Source organism: Papaver somniferum, chromosome 1, assembly GCF_003573695.1.
Source record: "Papaver somniferum cultivar HN1 chromosome 1, ASM357369v1, whole genome shotgun sequence".
Taxonomy (NCBI): domain Eukaryota; kingdom Viridiplantae; phylum Streptophyta; class Magnoliopsida; order Ranunculales; family Papaveraceae; genus Papaver; species Papaver somniferum.
The window spans coordinates 124,694,876-124,712,797 of NC_039358.1; the positions used below are offsets into that span (position 1 = coordinate 124,694,876).

At 38.0% G+C, this 17,922-nt stretch overlaps 2 protein-coding genes across 3 annotated transcripts; one reads left to right on the forward strand and one right to left on the reverse strand.

Moving 5' to 3' along the window:
• The first annotated feature begins 5,213 nt into the window (after positions 1–5,213).
• LOC113299459 (cellulose synthase-like protein D4) lies at positions 5,214–9,626 on the forward strand. Its single transcript, XM_026548477.1, has 5 exons — positions 5,214–6,027; positions 6,115–6,510; positions 6,610–7,825; positions 7,917–8,257; positions 8,347–9,626. Exons 1-5 carry the CDS (start codon positions 5,570–5,572, stop codon positions 9,308–9,310), a joined length of 3,375 nt encoding a protein of 1,124 aa, XP_026404262.1. The 5' UTR covers positions 5,214–5,569; the 3' UTR covers positions 9,311–9,626.
• A 2,402-nt stretch (positions 9,627–12,028) lies between these two features.
• Positions 12,029–17,591, reverse strand: LOC113299468 (AT-rich interactive domain-containing protein 5-like). Of its 2 annotated transcripts, none has more exons than XM_026548491.1 (12): positions 16,481–17,591; positions 16,353–16,392; positions 15,768–15,820; positions 15,613–15,658; positions 14,805–14,897; positions 14,596–14,694; positions 14,446–14,494; positions 14,264–14,363; positions 13,707–13,779; positions 13,550–13,600; positions 12,937–13,029; positions 12,029–12,580 (listed from the first exon to the last, which is right to left on the reverse strand). In XM_026548491.1, the coding sequence occupies exons 1-12, from the start codon at positions 17,308–17,310 to the stop codon at positions 12,476–12,478; spliced, it is 1,632 nt and encodes a 543-aa protein (XP_026404276.1). In that variant the 5' UTR covers positions 17,311–17,591; the 3' UTR covers positions 12,029–12,475. The 2 variants fall into 2 exon arrangements, with proteins under 2 accessions (XP_026404276.1, XP_026404272.1); XM_026548487.1 differs by having other exon boundaries at positions 13,707–13,794.
• Positions 17,592–17,922: the final 331 nt, after the last annotated feature.

Below are 17,922 nucleotides of genomic sequence, written 5' to 3' on the forward strand. Positions count from 1 at the left end.
TTCAGCTTCAGTAATAATTGTAGGAATAAGATTGTATAAAATTATTCTAGAACTTGATTGGTAGAAGTACTTATTTTTTTGAAATAAGCAGTGAGATGTATACAAAACTCTTCTCTTGTGTGTAACCAATTATTGTTATGGTCTTGAATAGAATCAATGTTTTTCTTAGCTTTCTTCATATTGGTCTTGGTATGGAAGTATTTGTTGTTATTGTCCATGTCTTTAATGAAATGATCTCTTGATTTATGCTGATAGAATTCATTTTTGGTTTTGTGACATTTATGTAACTCCTTGTTAATGTAGAATATTTTGTTGTGGTTGTGTGAGGTTGTTTTTGAAGCAGATTCAACTCCTTTTGCAAATCATCAACTTCCTGGTTTATATTACCAAAATGTTCTTTATTCCAAACTAATAATTCCTTTCTTGTAGTTTGAAGCTTTTTAACTAGCTGAAAACCAACTGAGCCAGAAACACTAGTCTCCAAGCATTTATAATAAAAAAATCACAAGAAGCATCATTCAACCAAGTAAAGAAGAATTTAAAAGGTTTCCAACAGTTGGGGTTGTAACATCAGTTACAAGCATGACAAGATATGATCACTTCCTACTTGATTAAGATGCATGAGTTTAGAGTTAGGAAAGTGTATATTCCAATCCCCATTTCCTAGAGCCATGTATATTCTTGATCTTCTAGAACTAGTACCTAAATTTTTACTAGTCCAGGTATAGCCTTTACCCACAAAACCAATGTCCTTCAATCCACGAGAATTAACTATATTAACCATCAGTAGAGGAAGAGGTGCCACTATCATTATCTATTAGATGGAAATTGAGGTGACCTAATAGTATCTATGGAGTATTAGTAGCTCTACTAATTTGATGGATACATTCCCATTTTTTTTTCTTAGTATAATTAGAGTAGCCATACATAGAAGTCAGCAAGTTCTCGGGTTTACTAGGGTCAGACTGAATCACAAGATTAAACATGTTATTACTAGAGTCTACGACATCACCAGTGAAACCATTCTTCCTGAGTAATAATAAACCACTAGATATCCCAATAGGTTCAATGTAAGCCTGATTTGGGTATTGGAATTGATCAAGGAGAGAGTTACTCTTTACTTGACTGAGTTTTGTTTCAAAAAAAAAGAAAATTATGTCAGGGTTTTGAGATCTAATGCGATCACTAAGATGATTTCTTGTGAAATGATCTTCATTGTGAGATAATTAGTAGGACTGAGAGCAATGCTAACTTAGGGGGTGATTGACATCACTGAAATGGCTAAAATAATTCTGAGGTGAGTATAATGAAATGCAAAGAAAAAAAGGCTTAATATGAAAGCTATAAATTTAATAAAAGGGATAAGAAGAGTGCAAAAACTAAAAATAATAAATTTGACAAGAATGTTGTGAAAAGAGAAGGAGACAGAAAATAGAAAGAGAAGAAGAGAGAATTCTCATTAGATGTATGTAGAATTACAAGGAATTACATCTCTCTCTATATATAGGAACAGAAGAAACCCTAATTGTAAAATTTGACAAGAGTGTTGTGAAAAGAGAAGGAGACTGAAAATAGAAAGAAAAAAAGAGATAATTCTCATTAGATGTATGTATAATTACAAGGATTTACATCTCTATATATAGGGATAGAAGAAACCCTAATATTAGATACAAGGGCATCTTAGTAAATAAATATTAGTATACAACACTCCCCCTGATGACCATTGTGTCTGAGTCACTATGAATATAACAGGAAAACTCAAAAGAGAAAAACTTGAATATGCACGACTTTTAAAAGTGTTGGACACGCACACGTTGCCTCGTTAATACCTTGACAAAGAAAACCCAGTAGGAAAAACCTTAACCAAAGAAAAAGAGTAGAACGCGATAAGTCCAGTGAATGCACCTTAATTTAGTGATGGTGCTCCTCCTGACAAGTACTTCAATCAATTATTGGCATCCAAATCTTTAAGACGAGACTTTCCGATTTCGATGAATGAAATTCTTGAATGCAGAAGATATGCTTTCCTGATGAAATTTTCTAGTGGATGATGTCTTCTTTTGTGTTCGTCTTCTAATAGTAGTGTTCTCGTGTCTTCATGCTTTTCTAGATACATTGAGACTTGTTTCTTTGGTTGCTAGATTCTCGGAGATGATTCGCAGAAGTTGTTGATGTAGTTTCTTCAACAAAGTGCCAAGATGTAGATAAATTACCATAAGTTAGCAAAAAAGTATTTATGGTCATACAGTATGTGGATCAAAATGACATCCAAATTCCTGAGGTTTGTTATGTTTATTTGGTCAAAAAAAATGAGCTAGTTAATGGTGAGTATCCACCGAATAACCTAAATTGATACAACTCCCCCTTGGATGACAACCATGTTCAATTAAATTGTCTCACTAGAACCTTGCCAATAAAACCCGATGGGAAAAAATTTGGACAAAGGAAAAAGAGCACAAATATCAACATTTTGAAGAAAAAAAATCAACGTCAGCGAGATGTTGCCTCGTTAAAACCTTATCAGGAAAACCACATTGGACAAAACCTGAAACGAAGTGAAAAGAGTACAAATTTTAACGTAAATATGGATGTTTACCCAACTATATAAGTTTCACAAAAGACAAACATCAAAATAATAACTCTAGTCTATCTCAAAGACGAGTTTAAGCTAGCATAATTTAACTTGAGATTTAAGAAATAAAAAAAAATAGAGTTTATACTCCTAAAGCGTGGATTTTGGTGCTTTTAAGGACTCCTCAAGAGACCTATAAAGTTGAAATCATCAACTAATTAAGCCGGATTTTTGGTCTTGTACCAAATTTCTAAAAACACACATAAAGGATTGTTAAACCTGGCGCAATCGGTTCTGGTGGCTGCCTGAATATAACTTGAATCCTTTAAGGATTACAAATTCGAATATGTTCTCTGATCACATGAGTCCTTCAAGGACTACCACGCTAAATGCAATATATAAGGAGAACAATCATTGAATCAATTTTAGGGTCTAAGCAAAAATAAAAACCTCAAATCATTTTTACAACAAACATATTTCTCGTTTAACGCATTATAACCACACCAACATGTAAGTAATCGGCTTGGAAATTTCAAGGTGTAAGTCTTGGATCCAAAATTGCGTTAATTGAGAAATTAATCCAATCTAATTTGGATTGTATGCCAACAAATCATAAATGTATAGCATTCTGCGGAGGGGTTAACAACCATTATCATTTGTTATTTCATTAGTTACTATAAATTAATATTCGACATCTTTAGCATACTACGATCCCACAAAATTCTCAAGTGTATGCATATCTTGGAGAGAGAGAAAAATTCGCGGAATTACTGGTACCAGCGCTCACGGACATTATAATCTCCCCATCTTCCATTGAGGAGATATGAAGTATAAGAATGTAGATCTTTTTTTGATAGACTCAATTGGAGCACTATCCGTAGCCTCTTCTAAAACGCTACTTATTGATATATGTGATTGGATTTTCCTTTCAACGAGTAAACGTTTATAAAAGCAAAATGAAATACTCACAACTACCGTGAGTGTTAGTTCCCACGGATAGTGCCTCGTTAAGCGTTTATAAGCGTAACGGATAGTGCCTGGTTAAGAGAAATATTTTATTAATAGTAGCCTCTTCTAACACGCTACTTATTGATATATGTGATTGGATTTGCCTTTCTATGGAATCTAATTTCATCCTAGTTTAATTGGGTTAGATAGAAATCCAATTCCATAGTATATGTTATGACCATTTTGTAAAACTAGATGAATGAATCCAGTTTCACACTAGTTTAAATGGGTTAGAGAATTCAATTTCATATGAAGCCATGACGTGGAAGAGAGAGTTTTATATGTAATTAAATTAAATCAATATCGTAATTAGAGAAGAAAAAAATCGGAAAAAAACTTAAAATTAATAAGTACAAATAGTTATTATCTTCTTCATTGTAGTGATTAAGAAAACAATTGACTAGGGTAGGGTTTTTTATTTTTCTTCTTTGATTTGATCAAAAGGCACACCGATGGTGGAGAAACAAAAGGGGGCGATGGTGAAGAACGATGGAGCATATTTTATGTTGGTAAAGAAAGATAAGAGATGGTGGAGAAAGAGGGAAGATCTTGCCGATGGTTTTGAGGTAGGAGAAACAGTATTATTAAAGGTGTATAAATATATATATATATATATATAGTTCAGGGGTACGACCGTCAGTTGCACATTTAAAAAGTTTCTGTCCATTTCACCCAACACAAATCGTACCCGTCCATGAGAACCAGGTTTTCTATTTCTGTCCATTTCACCCAACACAAATCGTACCCGTCCATGAGAACCAGGTTTTCTACCTTTCTGGTCAAATCGCCCATTTTCTCTCTTATTTTCAACACAAGCATGCCAATCCTCAAATAACTTTAAGGAGAGCTATAAGCTTTGCTAGCTATATAAAGAGTTTATATGAAAAGCAGAAACCTAAAAATTCTGTTGTGCATCATAATATATCACTTAGGCATCGGAAACCACCTGCACCACCTTTTTTTTACTTTAAACTGTGATGCTTCTTATGATACAAACACTGGACTTATAGGTATTGCTTTCATCTTACGTGATTTTGCAGGACAATGGTGGGGAAGTTCTGCAAAATGCTATGCAGGAGTAAAAGACTCTGAACAAGCGGAATGTCTGGCATTTTTCGAGGCTGTCAAATGGAGCAAGGACTTACAACACACACATGTCGTTTTGGAAACTGACTTGAAAGGGATCGAAATCTACATCAGTAAGCAGGTACCGGTAATAATTTGGGAAAGTGAAGATATTCTGCTAGATTCCATGAAATGTCTTAGAAGTATCCCAAAATGGGAATGTCGTTTTATTCCTAGAAATTGTAATAAACCTGCTGATAAACTAGCTAAGTTCAGCGGGAAATATGGAGTCACGAGGGTCTGGCTTGACAAACCCGTAGTATTATTGAGAGATTTTTATTAGCAGATAATGTACCTATTTTAAGTTAAAAAAAAAAAAGGAAAAAAGGTACTTTTCCTAAATAACCTATTATTGGCCCCAAAAGTGCTACAACCGTCAAGATGTATCATATCGGTCACTTCCAGTGGCAGTGACCCGTTTTTCTTAACCTTGCGCTTATCGCCACCTTTTTTCTTCTTCTCTTCCTCCTAAAAACATGCAGAAATAACCAAACAAAAATTAACTCATTCATTCACCATCCAAAATTCTCTCAATTCTCTGATCTCTCCTTTTCTCATCCATCACAAAAACTCAAAACAAACAGACAAAAAAAACATTTGTTTCTCAAATTTGTTCTTTTTTCCCTCCATCAATGATGACAAGCTCAGACCTGCATTTGCAGGTTCCATTTCCATGCAGTAAACAATAACACCAAAACCATATCTATAGAACAAAAGTTTCTTTTTTAATTCATCACGGCATATTTCTGTTTTGCTCTGTTCTGCTTGCAGGTCCTTCTTGTTTAAAAGGCATTTCATTCGTTATTAATAATGAATGATTCAAATTCTATATTGTGATAAAAGAAGTGCTCGTGCTCATACAAAATGGACTCTATATCACAAAATCCATCAAAAAAGGGAGTCAGGGGAGGTGGCTCTATAGGTGATGGATCTCAAAGTGGAAGTAGTCGAGCGGTGAAATTTGCGAGACGGACGTCAAGTGGACGGTATGTGAACCTGTCAAGGGAAGATTTAGACATGTCGGGAGAGATATCTGGTGATTATACAAACTATACGGTTCATATACCTTCTACACCTGATAATCAGCCAATGGACGCTTCATCGGTTGCTGGCAAGGCTGAAGAGCAGTATGTTTCGAATTCTTTGTTTACCGGTGGATTCAACAATGTGACACGCGCTCATCTAATGGACAAGGTGATCGATTCAGAAGTAAAACATCCTCAAATGGCAGGAGCCAAGGGATCAGCATGCATGATGCCTGCTTGCGACGGCAAGGTCATGAAAGACGAAAGGGGAGCTGATGTCATGCCTTGTGAATGCAGGTGCATATGTTTTTCCTAGTTATAATATTCGTTTGACTTATGATCGGGCTTTCAAGTTAATGTAGTATGTATGTAATGGTCTTGAAGGTTCAAGATCTGTAGAGATTGCTTCATGGATGCACAAAAAGCTAAAGGTTTATGCCCAGGTTGCAAGGAGTCATACAAAAGAGAAGACTACATGGACGGCAGTACCAAACAGAGCGGTGGTCTTAACAATGTGAATTCGAAGATGGATAGAAGGATGTCACTGATGCACCCAGACAAGTCTATGTCAAGGGGTAGCAAAGGAGGTGAATTTGATCAGAACCCCTGGTTGTCAGAAACCAAAGGGAGTTACAACTATGACAGGGCATTCTCATCCAAAGACTACGATGACGATGAGGATTTGGATGGCCACAGAGAAGAGCACGAACTACTGGATAGACCATGGAGACCTCTTAGTCATGTAATTCCTGTACCACCTGCCATCATAATCCCTTACAGGTGTGTTCTTATTCACTCGTTTTATACTTATAATACAGATATATCTTTTGGTTTGGTTCTTGCTTTATGGGTGCTAATCATGTAACTGACACTGCACAGGATACTAATTGCGGTTCGGCTAGTGGTTCTATGTTTCTTCTTGACATGGCGTGTTCAGCATCCAAACGAGGATGCATTGTGGCTTTGGTTAATGTCGATTGTGTGTGAGATATGGTTTGCATTTTCATGGATCCTAGACCAAATCCCAAAGATACACCCTGTCAACCATGCCACTGATCTTGCTGCCTTAAGGGAGAAATTTGACATGCCATCACCTATGAACCCAACTGGAAGATCTGACCTGCCTGGTGTTGATGTCTTTGTCTCCACTGCAGATCCAGAAAAGGAACCACCTCTTACCACCGCCAATACTATCCTATCAATCTTGGCTGCTGATTATCCCGTAGAAAAGCTTGCTTGCTACATATCTGACGATGGTGGCGCACTCTTGACGTTCGAGGCCATGGCAGAAGCATGTAGCTTCGCCAATCTATGGGTTCCCTTCTGCAAGAAACATGATATAGAACCAAGGAACCCAGATAGCTATTTCAGTTTGAAGGGTGACCCTACGAAGAACAAAAGCAGGTCTGATTTCGTCAAGGACAGGAGAAAGATAAAGAGAGAATATGACGAGTTTAAGGTGAGAATAAATGGGCTGCCAGATTCAATAAGAAGGAGGTCTGACGCGTTTAATGCGAGAGAGGAAATGAAAATGCTGAAACACATTAGGGAGACAGGGGGTGACCCTTTGGAGCCACTAAAGGTTCTCAAAGCCACATGGATGGCTGATGGTACTCACTGGCCTGGAACTTGGGCTGTTTCTTCTAGGGACCATAGTAAAGGTGACCATGCCGGGATTCTTCAGGTGATGCTTAAGCCGCCTAGTAGTGACCCACTTATGGGATCTTCAGATGATGAAGACCAGACGATTGATTTCTCTGAAGTTGATATACGCCTTCCAATGTTTGTGTACATGTCGCGTGAGAAACGACCTGGTTATGACCATAACAAGAAAGCAGGTGCTATGAATGCTTTGGTGAGGTCCTCAGCTGTCCTATCAAACGGCCCATTTATGCTCAATCTTGATTGTGATCACTACATCTACAACTGCAAAGCCATACGTGAAGGTATGTGTTTTATGATGGACAAAGGAGGTGAAAATATCTGTTACATTCAGTTCCCTCAGAGGTTCGAGGGAATTGATCCATCTGACCGCTATGCCAACCACAACACTGTTTTCTTTGATGGAAACATGCGTGCACTTGATGGTTTACAGGTATTTGGTCATGCTATGTTTTTTTGTACTGAACTTTCATCTTCAGCTTGGTATTTGTAACTTATGCGCTATAATGTGCGTCAATTCACAGGGGCCAGTGTATGTGGGAACTGGGACAATGTTTAGGCGTTTCGCATTGTATGGGTTTGATCCCCCACAGGTAGAAAAGATTAGGCAAACAGTTCCCGACTCCGAGACTCATGCACTCAAACCAAATGATTTTGATGCCATTCTTAGTGCTAACCTACTACCTAAACGATTCGGAAATTCTGCCATGGTCTGTGAATCTATAGTCATAGCTGAGTTTCAAGGTCGGCCCCTCGCTGATCATCAAGACGTCCAGTATGGCCGCCCTCCTGGCATCCTTAGGGCACCTCGTGAACCCCTGGATGCTACTACTGTTGCTGAAGCAGTATCTGTCATCTCCTGTTGGTGTGTACATACTATGACATTGCGAGGTGTATTACCTATCAAGTTGAACATCAACCTTAAAATTGTTGCAATTCCCTGGGTGTTTGCAGGTACGAGGACAAGACTGAGTGGGGTGGTCGAGTAGGTTGGATCTACGGGTCTGTTACCGAGGATGTGGTGACAGGCTATCGCATGCACAATAGAGGATGGCGCTCAATCTATTGCATTACCAAAAGAGATGCATTCCGTGGTTCTGCCCCCATCAACCTCACTGACCGTCTGCATCAGGTCCTTCGGTGGGCGACTGGGTCAGTGGAGATCTTCTTCTCTCGCAACAATGCCATGCTAGGTAGCAGCCGTCTCATGCTACTCCAGCGTCTCGCCTACATGAACGTCGGAATCTACCCATTCACTTCTATCTTCCTCATCGTATACTGCTTTCTGCCTGCGCTTTCTCTCTTCTCCGGACAATTCATAGTTGCAAACTTAAATGTAACTTTCCTGGTTTACTTGCTCACCATAACCATCTGTCTCATCTCTCTGGCTCTCCTAGAGGTGAAATGGTCTGGGGTTGCCTTAGAGGATTGGTGGAGGAATGAACAGTTCTGGCTCATCTCCGGAACCAGCGCTCACTTGGCTGCTGTGGTACAAGGCCTACTGAAGGTCATTGCTGGGATTGAAATATCTTTCACTTTGACGTCTAAATCAGCTGGAGATGATGTTGATGACATCTATGCTGATCTATACCTAGTGAAGTGGACGTCACTGATGATACCGCCGATTGTGATAGCAATGATGAACATAACTGGGATTGTGGTTGCATTTTGTAGGACCATCTATAGCCCAACCCCTTCATGGAGTAAGTTTGTGGGTGGAGGTTTCTTTAGCTTCTGGGTGCTGGCTCATCAGTATCCTTTTGCTAAGGGTTTGATGGGTAGGAGGAGGAAGACGCCAACCATTGTATTTGTGTGGTCGGGTCTGATTGCTATCACGTTATCTTTGTTATGGATCGCCATTGATCCACCAAAGGCAAGCAAAGCACAAATTGTAGCAGGTGGTTTTCAGTTTCCATGAGAGTACTGTTGTGGAAAAACATCACGACTGATATATGTCTGAAAGCTGGGATCATAGAAAGATGGATGGATAGATGGTGGAGAACCTTTTGAAAGGGATCGAGGACTGATGTTTTGGGTGCAAGAAATGAATTCTCATCAGAGGGAATTGCATCTCCAGTTGCATAGAAGAATTAAAACATTGCTGAGAGATGCATAACATAAGCCTGTGAATAAATTTATGGCATTTAAATGTAAACTGAAGTTTGAGGTTCGAGAACTTTTTTTTTTGGGGATTTTAATAAAGTGCCACACTTCCAATTTGAAGTTTAAGAAAATGCCACTGTTTTTTTCAGAGTTTATTTAATGCCACACGTTTGACCTTTTCCATCCAAAAAAATTGTTGCCATCAGTTAGTGCATAGGTGGCATTTATCCAGCTTAGTAAAAGACATATACACCCTCAAATCTGTCACCAACTCACCAAACCCATCCCTTATTTTGAACAGTGTAAGTCATTGTCGGTCTGAGTTGGCTGGTTGGATCGGTCATCGTGCTAACCAGAATAAGCCATCGCCGGTACCGAGTTGATTCAACATAACAAAGATTAGATCGAGTTTCAACTGTTTTCTGCGCTTTTCTCAGGCAAATTTCAGCCATTTTCCCTGCAAATTCCTAACATTCATCTATACTTCCATCGCTGCTTCATTCTTTTCAGTTCTCTAACATCCAATAAACTTATCGTGTCCCTGCAATGATTCAATCTAACACAAACACATTCAATTTCTATCTTGAGCCCTAAATTCTTCTCTGCAACCCATAACTCAAACTCAAACACATTCACAACACAATCATCTCACAACACTACTAGGACCATGCCTATGAATCACTACCTCAACTCAAAACCCCTCTTTATCACAGACCCATTCATTCCATGGCAGTGAGCTTAATGTGCATTCGATCAGTCAACAACAACAGGAGCTTCAAATTTGTCTTTCCTTCTGTTAAATCTCAATTCCACCAGTGCTTCCATCTGCATAGACAACACCAACAACATACATTCAAACCCTAAATTCTAAACTGTAATCATGGCTTCATGTCATAACCACCATACTCATCTTATCCATCTCAATTCACTGTCTATAGATACGTCCATAAATTCAACAACAAAACTGCATAACTTAAACAAAATTCATAGAGAAGAACAATTACCTCAAACTCATTTACTCAAGCACCAGCCAGTTCATCCCAGATAACTTCATAATTCATCTGAGTTCCAAATACAAACTCTAACTATTGAACTTAAGCAAGTCTCCAATCGTAACTCTCAATTCAGATCAAACCCACCTCCAATTAATCATCTAAACCCTCAATTCAGTTCATCCATCAACATCAGTTCTTAACCAACCCTAATTCAATTCCCAAATATTCTATTCTCTCAATCAAACTCAATTCATCCATCAAAATCTTCCAATCTATTCAACCCATCCTTTAATTCCTTCTTATTCACCCTTAATTGAATCTCGAAATTCATTTCAGGAACCCTAATTTCTTCACAATTTCATTAACATCTCAATTCTTCTTCAAGACAATACTACAACTTCAATTTAACAATAACCCTTTGATCTTCATCTGTTAACATCCCGTTTAGCTTATCAATTCCAACTAAACTCAACATCAAACTCTAACCTTCACAGAAACACTTCGCTTCAACTCAATCGTGGATTCTAACCAAACCCAACTATGAACTCATCAGCACCACACTCGGTTGATTGGTTTCACTAATTTTCTGCAAGGTTTTCTCAACAGAGATTTCATCTCTGGAACGCCGGAGAAAAAGAAAAAGGAGAAGGAAGAGAAGAAAGGAAAGAGAAAGAGAATTCAAGTGTAGTTAGGTAATGTTGCTTCTTGTGACTGATTCAAATCGACCTAATAGTGTGAGTCATTGTCGAGTTTGGACCAAAACGAATTCAAGGGTAGTTAGGTAATGTTGACACGTTGTATTGACTTTTTCAATGATTATAGACCGGGTTAGTGGGCCCTGCCGGAATATCTAACGGTTGTGGCATTTAATAAACTCTGAAAAAAACGGTGGCATTTTCTTGAATCGGGATTTGCAAGTGTGGCAGTTTGTTAAAAATCCCCTTTTTTTTAATAGAGAATACTGCTTATTAGTAAAGAGTCAGCTAGGAATGCAGTTTGTAGCTTTATACTCCCATTGCTCTAAGAAACAGTTGAGCTACAGAATATTTATAAAAAGAAAAAGACCTCACACAAATCTTTAGTTCTTTACCCAGAACAACACAACAATAATTAAGAAACAGCAACGGCACCACAAGGTCATCACATTAGAACCCTATAGGGAAGAATGACCACTGGCAATGCCCAGGGTAAATACCCAGGGTACCATCTCCAGTGCAATGCCGAACATGATTGACCCAGACATCAGTCCGGAGATGCAAAACATGAAAGCCTGCAAGTACAACTATGCAACTCAAATGTGGACTAACTTGATTAGTAGTATCAGTAAAGTTTAGGGTGGGATTTAGTCCCCGTTGGAAGAAGGAAGAACCTCCTTTCCTAAACAAACCCAAACTCTACTTGCAAGCTTTTAGCTCAAGAAATTTTCCGTTGAACTGCAATTATCATTCTTAGCAACAAACACTATATACAAATTAAGAATAGCGCTTCATTTTCTTCATCAGAAATTCGATACCTTGAGTTCTCAAACAACCAGCACATGCTGAAGGGAACCATTTTAATTGAACGTGTAAAAATATATCATCAAAACAACCACCTGATTATCATCATATGATATATTCTACTTTTTAAACCCAATAACAAACTCCATCCATAATTGAATCAAATTCACCAACCACCTATTATCATCATCAACAACTAAAAATTAATCCCAACCAACCACTGATCATCATCCTACTACATTAACTCCTATCCTTGCTAAAACATGTTTGGTGGGGATAAACAAACAAAACACATTAAAGAATCTTCCTTCATCATAAGCCGACTAGACTCTTAAAAGTTTGGTATTTAGTCACTTGTACAGTAAGTACGGGAAAAAAAGTGCACTATAGACCAAACCGAAGCTTGTAATTAGTTGCTGCCTTTCAATATTTACTGCTCCCAAAAATTTCTGGAGATAGGTTGTTGGATAGAAGACCGGTAAAGTCCTAAGAATCTAACTGTTCAAACGGCACACGAACAAACAACTGGCCGTGCAAAGTGACAATGGCGGATGTCTGATGCGGATCAATTCTCGAGGGTAAAGTAATCACCTGCAACAAACAGAAACCCGACATTCGTTAGTACAAAATACCGTGAGAAATCCCTAGGATTATCCCGTGCCTTTTGGGAATGTGGTTTGATCTAAAGCTCTAAATGCCATGGATCACAGGGTTCCACATCCTTAAATCGAGTGCAGGATCTCTGTACGGAGTATCCACGGGATTTCTCCCAATCAGTTTAGTACTGCCTTTTTTTTTTTAAAATCAGTTTGTTCTCGATAATTTCCAATCAGTTTAGTACTGCAGTTAGTAGCATTAATGACCCGACTCAACATCTAATGAGGTAGCTCTTATCTCCGTCGCCCACCAATCATACAGGAGAAATTATTAGTTAAGTATGCATATACCTTTTTGAACGCTGTCACACCCCAGGGATTATCAGGTTCCTCTGGCTGACCAGATATGACAACACGCCCAGATGGATCAGACTGAACACGAACCTGTGTTCAGACACAGAGCATTAAGACCATGAATAATACGTACTATCTATAACAAGTAAGAGTTCACAAATATTGATTGTTTGAATAGGACGGTTATAGCCATCTCTTATAAGTTTATGTGTGTGCAAATTCATGGGGCTAAGATAAACTGATGAATTCCGAAAGATACTCGCCCCAAAATATGGAAATCCAAGGGCACTTTTGCATCCAATAAAAGCTATATTTGCTCACACTATAGATGGTATATAGTCCCCAATAAACGATATATTTACTCATTAGAGATGGTAAAAAATGCAACCGGGCACAATAATAATATGAAGATAATTTTTGCTTTAGAAAATTATCCTTTCATCAGGCAAATACCCTCAATAAGCACAATGATCAACAATTTTCCATTACTAAATTGTTAGTGTACAGCTAAGTGTGGATTCAGTGCCCAGATAAAATTCAAAACCACATTCAATATTGAGACAGCAATTCAAGTAATATAACAGAAAACAGATAAAGGAAGTCAATTTACCTCCTCCCGCAGAAGCCCAGGAACTAAAGCGTAGACCTCAAAGCAGTCTCTCTGCCAAAAACCACATTTCACTTCCTATGTTAACACGTCGATAAGAAGAAAAAGAAAGCTGATATCCGCCATAGTTCCATACAATTAAGCAAGGGGGGATACTTACAGTTCTTCGAACATTAACCTTTACCCAATCAGCAGGGTGTCCAATGTCAATAACTGATGGCGTTGTGTCCATTCTGTGGAAACAGAAACTTTGATGTTTTTAATTAGTTCTAGGATAAGCAAACAAGTGCTGACATGAACAGGAAGAGCGGTTTCTATGCTTCTTCAATCTTCACTACCCTCGGGCGAATGGTTGGTATTCCTGCTGTATTCAAAAGTCCTACTTGTGCAGTAACCAAAAAAAACTCCCTATGCATGAATATACTATACTTTGGACGTGTATAAAGTCCGAATATTCAATGTATCAATCACTTGGTGGTGGAGGTCTGACTGGCACCAACCATGGCCAATGAGGAAACAAGAAACAATTTAGATTGTGTAGTTGTCTTAACAACAAATAATGAAAATGTGGGTGGAAGTAAATGTGGATGTACGCATGAAAGCTGCAAATGGTAAAATGAAAAGAAACCAAGTTTGTAATGATGCTAAAATAATGGCTAGGGATCTTATCCCCAAGCAGCCCAGTCCGAGATAATGAACAATGTTTTTGATTCTCACCTTTGAGGTGAGCTTCCCCGTTGGTTATTTGCTTTAAAAACCGTACGTGCAGACTTAACATAGTGATCCATGTCAGCAGGTTTTTTACGTTTAAGTAGACCTGAGTCGGCAGGAAAAAAATATGTCTCAAACTCCAACATAGTGATGTTAAGAGATTCAAAATTGAATCTGAGGCGACGTACCAGCTCTGAGTTGACTTTCACGGTTTGGTGTAGACATGGCGTTCTTATCCTACACAAACTAATAAATTAGTATTGACGTAGATGCCTCAATAGCTAAAATCATCACCAAACAATGCAGCACCCCTGACCTTATTGACTGGGTTTACTAACCTCATCATTTCCAAGACGCTGAGAATGCCACCCCTTCATGGCACGAGAAGCAGCATCCCTTCGTGCCCTACCTGATCCTAGTACTTGACTACCAATTCGCTGCAGGTATAGAAAATATGAGACCTCAAAAAATAATAAACAAAGAATACACGCAATATTACATGATTTTACAACAAAATAGTATGAAGGCAATCCGAATGTTAAACTACCATATTGCCAGCACTCTTTGGGTCTGCCGGGGAAGAACCAGGAAAATGTAATTCACCAGATTGAATTTTATGCTTTTCGTACTCAAGAAGTGCCTGCACCATGAAATAATTAAGGGAACAGAGCAGGTGCAAATAAAATTTAAAAGTGATCAGTTTATTAAACAAAACAACCATAGTCATAAAATAGAGGAAGTGCAGAATGAGATAACCAACAACGTTCTAAAATGACGTCAAAAAAACTGCAACTGGCATATAATATGTTAATAGGTAGACTCCCCATGTACTCTAAACTGATAGATTTAAGAATCTACGTGCAATACAATTTGAATCAATATTTAATTATAAGAAAAGATAGTTTGTTACAGAGGCCTCTCGAGTATATATACTAACTCACTCAACTCAGTCACTAACTCTACATAAACCACACATGCACATGGCACACCTACACTCACAACCTTCACTCTATCCCCCACACACTTACATATGCTATTATTAACATTATTTGCCTAAATATCATTCTTCTACTGCAGATATAAAGGAAAAAAGCCAAAAGGGGTTGGATCACGTCCTTGTAATATCCACAGGGTTAAAAGGGAAATAAACAGAACAAATACTTATTAATTCCTGAGTTTCTTCTAAGTGAATTCACAGCAACAGTGGTTCGTAAACATCTGTAGGGGATAATGCACCCAATGGTTAACAATAACCCAAATTAGTGGAGGCACAGACAAAAAGAACCCGTTTATATATTTATCACTGCAAACTGCCTATATGCTAAAAGTATGAATAAGGAAAAAATTAGATGTACCTTCTCATAGAAAATTCTAAATGTCCAAGACACAGTAGTACAAGTCCTGCAGAAGCAAATTTGTTTCACTAAACTTTGATGGCCATTATAGCGTGATAGAAGCACAAAAAAGAATGGAGTTTACTTTAAAATCTGATACCCATGAATTTTCTTACTTTGGAGGGTTGAAGCTTTCTCCAACTTGACGCCACAACTTGCACGTGGTAACCTGCATAAGAAATCCACAAGTTTGTTGAATACAAGTTGGATATCCAAGTGAGCATAAATCTTAATATAGTACAATTTATGGAATGCATAATTTGTATCTCATGTGAGTTGGGTAGACATACAAGGTAGGAACTTCAACTTTAACACGCGTGATGTATTGATTGCATAATCCATATCTTAAGTAGTTCACACAAGATAGGTACAACCACAAGATGCATTTGCACTCATACTTGTCGGAAATGAAAAGGTTTAATCGATTTTATTTTAATACTCATAGTAGGAAACAAAGGTTTAGATGTTCCTCATTTAAGTAATGCCTCGACTTAAACAAGAGACCACAGAAATATTTAAACTTTTTTCCTTTCCTTTTCTGGAATTCCTATAGATACTTCTCAGAAAACATCCTGTAAACATAATATCATTGAAATAGTAGCTAATGAAGTTCAAAATAAAGCTTAAAAACACAGAATCAGTCATCAGATTAACCATGTTAATAAAAAGAAAAATAAATACAACATTAGGATCTTATATACCTGGTCATAGCCTCCCAATTTAACCACAGCTCTGTATAACCTGAAACACCCAAAACAACAGAGATTAGAAAATATTAGCTCATTAAAAAACTTCAGACTAATAAAATTTGAGAGCTTGGTAAAGTTACTTGAGGAGATTCAGCGCTTCTCCATAGAACTTAGGGGGCTTGAAATCAAAATGATATTCCTTGCAAAACCTCTCCAATTCCTTCATAAAAGCAGCTTGTTCAAACTCGTTTCCGGATTCACTGCCCCCTTCCTCGTTCAGAAATTGTGGCTGCTCTTGGGCTGCAACTAGGTCTATATGATGTTGTTTCTGTAGAGATGATGTCGATGAAGACTCTTTCAACTTTACTAATTCCTCTTTATCAGACTCACTCTCAGACCCTTCACTTTCTTCCTCTTCCAGCTCCTCAATTTCATAATCATCGTCGTCTGCCTTCAAATAAGAAACAACAGGTTTGGTTTCACGCTTTTCTTTCACAGCAGGAGTATCTTCCTCCAACTTATCAACATCATCCTCACGGTTAGCAGCACAAACATTGTAATCATCTTTAGTTACCTCAGTCTTAACTTTAGTAGCCTTTGCTTCCGAATTAGCATTAGATTTGTCTTGTTCACCAGCACCACCAGCACAAGCGTTGGGGTTTTGATTAGCAGCTGATAAAGTTCCATCTTTTTGGTTTCCTTGGACATGGATTGGATTAATCTCTTCTTCTTCCTGCTCCTGCTCCTTATTGGGTAGGTCGTTTATCTTAGCATCATCTTTTTTTTCTTGAGTAATCCTAACATTAATCAAGTTTTCATCTTCTTTTTCAGCAGCCACCATCACATAATCATCACCACCACCATCCTGCATCTCCTTTTCTTTTTCTCCACCGCCATTAGCAACCATCTCTTCCATTTCTCCAGACAAGGTAGCATTATCATCATCATCCCCCTCATGTTTCCTCCTCATTTCTCTCAGTCACTCTCAAAACCCTAGAAAGAAACTCAAACCCTAATTTTTTTCAAAACCTAAAAGAAAGAAAAATGTTTGAGCTTGAGAAATATACTGTAGATTTTAGAGGGGGAAAAAGAGAGTTATTAATTGGTACTGTACGTCTGCTGCAAAAGCAACAGGGACGGGGTTTTGTTTGGATGGAAACAACTACAGAACAGAGAAGGGAAATGGGGTTCAGACTTCAGATCGTGTTGTCAAAAAACACAAAGGTTATTGAGAAGACAGAACAGAATGAGAAACACCGTTTGTTTATTTACGGTTTAATAGGGCGCGGTTTTTTAGTGAATGATAATTACAAGGGAAAATTAGGCTCAGGCCCAACCCATGGATAACCCATAATATGAGGCCCCTAGATAAAAGAGTTTTATTAGTAGGCCCTGAATTAAAAAATAAATTTAATAAAAGCGAAAAGACTAAATTAGCCTCAAGTATATAAGAGACGTCACCTACCTTTCTCTCGTTCAGACGTCATTATTTCATTTCCAAGGAGAGAGAAAACAAATCTCACTCACCTGAAACAGAAAGAAATCTAGAAAAAAACCGAAAAAATCAAGAAATCTTCCTGAA